The 5,588-nt window shown below is 32.3% G+C and overlaps 1 protein-coding gene across 1 annotated transcript in view; it reads left to right on the plus strand.

Moving 5' to 3' along the window:
- LOC106471804 (WD repeat-containing protein 35-like) overlaps positions 1 to 5,588 on the plus strand; it is a 38,684-nt gene that overhangs the window by 10,641 nt on the left and 22,455 nt on the right. Inside the window, 4 exon segments of the mRNA XM_022400412.1 lie at positions 756 to 921; positions 2,458 to 2,600; positions 5,208 to 5,301; positions 5,304 to 5,332. Coding sequence (XP_022256120.1) covers positions 756 to 921; positions 2,458 to 2,600; positions 5,208 to 5,301; positions 5,304 to 5,332 — 432 coding nt within the window.

Genomic DNA, 5,588 nt, shown 5'->3' on the forward strand with positions numbered 1-5,588 from the left:
AAGATTCATGTTTATCAACATTATGGAAACTTTGTGGTAAGTTTAATGTTTATCAACCTAATGGAAACCTTATGGTAAGGTTCATGTTTACCAGCACAGTGGACACTTTGTGGTAAGATTAATGTTTATCAACATAATGGAAACCTTATGGTAAGGTTCATGTTTACCAGCACAGTGGACACTTTGTGGTAAGATTAATGTTTATCAACATAATGGAAACCTTATGGTAAGGTTCATGTTTATCAACACAGTGGACACTTTGTGTTAAGGTTCATGTTTATCAACACAGTGGACACTTTGTGGTAAGATTCATGTTTATCAACACAGTGGACACTTTGTGGTAAGATTCATGTTTATCAACACAGTGGACACTTTGTGGTAAGGTTCATGTTTATCAACACAGTGAACACTTTGTGGTAAGGTCCATTTTATGAATTTTTCATATATCCTAAAACATTTTCATTTGAAAATGCTAGTGTATATTTATACATATCTGCATGTATTGTTTTTTACGTGTTATTATTGAGCATGTAATTTGTTTAGTTTGTTTCATTTAGTCTGAATTCATGTCTATGTGAGTTTTATTTGTTTAGAATAATCTCAACTTGTGTGTTTTATAAAAGTCTTATCTTAGAAAAGTCTCAACTTTTGCCCGTCTTATGATATCATATAGTAAGAACAGTTCAAACACATTTTTGAACTATTCGCTATCCACCAGTTGTAATATCAGACACACATTGATCTGTGTATTAAAGGCAAAACTTGCCCTACCGTGCCTTCAGAGCTTGGTTTCTAGGCCTAGCTTGATAGGAATTCACTGGTACAATGGGCGTGGTGGATTTGTGGACCAGGACACCCCTGTTCTTGCTGTTGGTTATGATAATGGAAGCATACAGCTGATGCGACACGAAACTGATGAGGGTGAGTTTTAAAAATTAGGAGAATTTTGTTAATTATAAATAGAATTAGGCATGGTACACTGTGTAAAAGTTGCAAAATTATGTAACTCTTTTTGATAAAACTTTCATTAGGATATTTTATACCATTTGAAGTTTATGCTGTATATATTTTTTTAATTGAGTGCTCTGGCATGTAAAAGATTGTTAATGATCTATGATAACAATCTGCATATTGTTGCTCGTAATTATACCTGCGGCTACTCTCTTCATACTTCCACTATAATGAAATGAAGCATGGATTGGATACCAGTGGTGTAGGTCTGCATCAAAACATAGCATGAATTAGATGCTAATAGTGTAGATATGCATCAAAACAAGGCATCATTTAGATGCCAACAATGTCAATTTACATCAAACAAGGCATCATTTAGATGCCAACAATGTAAGTATACATCAAAACAAGACATCAATTAGATGCCACCAATGTAAGTATACATCAAAACAAGACATCAATTAGATGCCACCAATGTAAGTATACATCAAAACAAGACATCAATTAGATGCCACAATGTAAGTATACATCAAAACAGACATCAATTAGATGCCAACAGTGTCAGTATACATCAAAACAAGACATCAATTAGCTGCCAATAATGTCAGTATACATACTACATTGTTGGCATCTAATTGATGTCTTGTTTTAATGCATACTTACATTGTTGGCATCTAATTGATGTCTTAATTTGATGCATACTTACATCGTTAGCATCTAATCGATGCCTTGCTTTGATGCATACTGACATTGTTGGCAGCTAATTGATGTCTTGTTTTAATGTATCAAAGCAAGGCATCGATTAGATGCTAACGATGTAAGTATGCATCAAATTAAGACATCAATTAGATGCCAACAATGTAAGTATGCATTAAAACAAGACATCAATTAGATGCCAACAATGTAGGTATGCATCAAAACAAAGCATCCAACCACATTTCCAAGTTATCATGCCAATTTCTTCATAAGATTTGAGTGCAAATGGGAATTTGTGGTATATCATTTGTAGGCATCTCCCATGGGCTTTGGGTTTGGTCCCCTGAAATAGTTGAAATTTGGAAAGCATGTAAAGAAGATGGGGGAAAGAGGGAGGGCATGTTGACCTCAGTGTATCGTAAAAGACTCCAGGATAATGGGGGTCAACACAAGGAAAACTATGAGTGATGGAAGAAGGGTCTGTAAACTAGGCACTATCTCATCATTGTATTATTATTATACATTGTTAACACCTCTGTATTTGCCTTTTTTATTGTAAAGTGGTTGACAAAAATATTAAACCTGTTTTTTTGAAAAGTAGAAGAAAATAATGTTTTTTAACTGCTTAAAATCTCCAAAGAAATATTATGTTTGATTTGTTCAAATTTTTCTTTAACTGTTATATGTCTTTTTCCACAACTGAATTTTTTTCTTATGCTCTTTATGTAAAATAGAGATATTCTTTAGAATTACACTTTCTTTTAAAGAACATTATTGCTTGAATGAATTGCATGAATCTGAATGTTTTAGATCCTATATTGATTGAGACTGACATGAGCACCACCTCACTGCAGTGGAATCACAATGGTACTGTGTTAGCCATAACAGGAAAACAATTTGGTGGAGACAGCGAGAAGAGAAATATTGTCAAGTTCTTTAGTCCCGAGGGAAAAGTAGGAAAAATATTTGATTTTGGAGATAAATCATAATTTATCATAAACACTATTCTGTAGAAAATCAGTTTAATGGTTATAATAGTTTAAACAAACACAACTTAATAGTTGTATAGTGGTTTTTGTGTATAGTTGAATATTTCTTTTGCTCAAATGATAGTTTTAAGCTGTTCTGCTGTGACTGTTGATAGGAGATCGTTTGTGTTGTCTAGTCAGAATCGTGTGTGTGGTCATGTGAATTGCGTCTGTATGGTCACATCATTCATGTCTATGTGGTTGAGTCAGTCATGTCTACGTGGTTGAGTCAGTCATGTCTACGTGGTTGAATCAATTGGCTGGAACTCGGGAATTCAATGACATTCTCACAACCATTACTTGTCGTATTTACTGGATAAAAGTGTTTAAAGGTTGATTTATGTTCCTACAAGTTTTACTGATGACTTTCATGGTTACTGGAAGTTTTTTTTTTGTAGTATTACATCTTCTTATGCTGAACAAAACCTTGTTTTCTGGTGTTTTGCAGCAAGAGTTTTATTTGAACAAAATGGTTTCTTGGTTCATGTAATAAAATTCTATTTCATCACATTCAAGAGGAATGCGTGTCATTCAGTAATGTATGAAAATGATATGTCACCATCTTCACAGTACTTATCATTCAGTAATGTATGAAAATGATATGTCACCATCTTCACAGTACTTATCATTCAGTAATGTATGAAAATGATATGTCACCATCTTCACAGTACTTATCATTCAGTAATGTATGAAAATGATATGTCACCGTCTTCACAGTACTTATCATTCTGTAATATATGAAAATGATATGTCACCGTCTTCACAGTACTTACCATTCTGTAATATATGAAAATGATATGTCACCGTCTTCACAGTACTTATCATTCAGTAATGTATGAAAATGATATGTCACCGTCTTCCAAAAATTAAGGTTGGAAAATTAAGTTCATGTAAAGTTCTAACATATTAAATTCTTTAAAAGTACTGTGAAGACGGTGACATATCATTTTCATACATTACTGAATGATAAGTACTGTGAAGATGGTGACATATCATTTTCATACATTACTGAATGATAAGTACTGTGAAGACGGTGACATATCATTTTCATATATTACAGAATGATAAGTACTGTTTTAATAACAGCTGTGTTTGAATGTGATTACTTAAATGTTAATTGATATGTAAAATTAATTGTGTTTGAAGATTATAGGGCCTGGTAATTTTTTTTAACATTATAACATAAAAATATGGATTAATAACAACTTCTATGTACATTTAACTTAATTTTTAATGTTAAAGCATAGTAACTGTTAACCCTTTTGACAGTGGTACCCCTTTAAACTCCTTTCTGCGCAAGTCACTGAGTTGCATTCAAAACTTAATTTTAAAAATTTGCTATCAATGTATGTCAATGAAATTAACATTATAATTCCTGTTAGAATTTGAAGTTTTATGCTATATAAGTTTTAATTCCTTTATTTCAGAAGAAATCATTAAATAAATACTTAAACTTCAGTAGTGTTCTCACGATGCACAATTATTTGTAAATTTGAACATTCACAATCTCTAACTTGAACCAGACAACTACAGTATATGTAGAGGTATGTCTAGACAAAAACTACATTTAATGCACTATTTGCATATATATTCCAAAGTTTTTTGGCTAAGTTCAGTTGAAAGAAGAGATAAATTTTGCCAACTTGTGAGAGGTGTTATGCCCACCATCTATACTTAGCCTTGAGATTTACAAGCCATGTGCACTTATTTGATGCACATTTTTGTAACTATTAGAAAGAACTCATTATATACTATATCCAAACAATAGTTATTTTGTCATCATTGGGTAGATGTAGCTGCTGGTTGTATTTTTGGCCGCCTTGTCCACGATAGCACTTACAATTGTTTCTTACCTAAATATGTTATAGTTAGAGAGATAGTTAAATTGTTTTTAGGTTTTACATTTATATTTTAGTTAATTATGTATTATTTTCATTTAAAAATGCATAATTGAAAGATTGAAACATTTTTTGAACATATCTCAAACTTTTTCTCAGTTCTCAAGGCTTACAATCTTACAGAAGTGCAAAATAATTTTGCTGAAGATACTGTAATATGCCCTGGGGCAACCTAGGAGGTTCTATAGGTTGTGCAAATAAAACTCAAACTGTAAGATGAAGAAAAGTATTTTTATACTTAAAATGAACATCACCTTGCATTTGAACGATTTAGAGTTTGCATGCAAGTAACTACAATAGATAAATAACATATTTTTAGTAGAAAGAATCAATTAAAATAATGTCATCCTTTGTGTACAAGATACTTATAACCTTTAACAAAATCTTACCAGTTTTTGTGTGAATACATTAAGAAAGCTCAGTATTACGGTATGTATTTTTACACACATATCATTGCATGGAAGGGATTCTGTATTTTACACGATCCCATTGCAAAAGGGTTAACCTAATTTTCAAAATTAATGTTATGTAGTAACTATTAACCTAATATTTTAACATCAAAGTGTGATAAGTATTAACTTAATCTTTAACATCAAAAATGTGATTTGATAGAAAATAACTGGCTCCTTTTCAGCATCTTCACAGCCTCCGGGTTCCAGGAAAGGAGATCACAGCATGTGCTTGGGAAGGAGGGGGCTTACGAATTGCTCTAGCAGTTGATTCCTTTATATTTTTGCCAACATACGTCCAGACTACAAGGTAATGTTCTATTGAAAAAATGCCGTTAAATTCCTGATATTCACCAACATCTACCCAGACTACAAGGTAATGTTCTGTTGAAAAAAAATGCCTTTACATTCCTGATCTTTGCGAACATCTATCCAGACTACAAGGTAATGTTCTGTTGAAAAAAAATGCCTTTACATTCCTGATCTTTGCGAACATCTATCCAGACTACAAGGTAATGTTCTGTTGAAAAAAAATGCCTTTACATTCCTGATCTTTGCGAACATCT

The sequence above is a fragment of the Limulus polyphemus genome, unplaced genomic scaffold (genome assembly GCF_000517525.1).
Source record: "Limulus polyphemus unplaced genomic scaffold, Limulus_polyphemus-2.1.2 Scaffold4871, whole genome shotgun sequence".
In the NCBI taxonomy this organism is placed as follows: domain Eukaryota; kingdom Metazoa; phylum Arthropoda; class Merostomata; order Xiphosura; family Limulidae; genus Limulus; species Limulus polyphemus.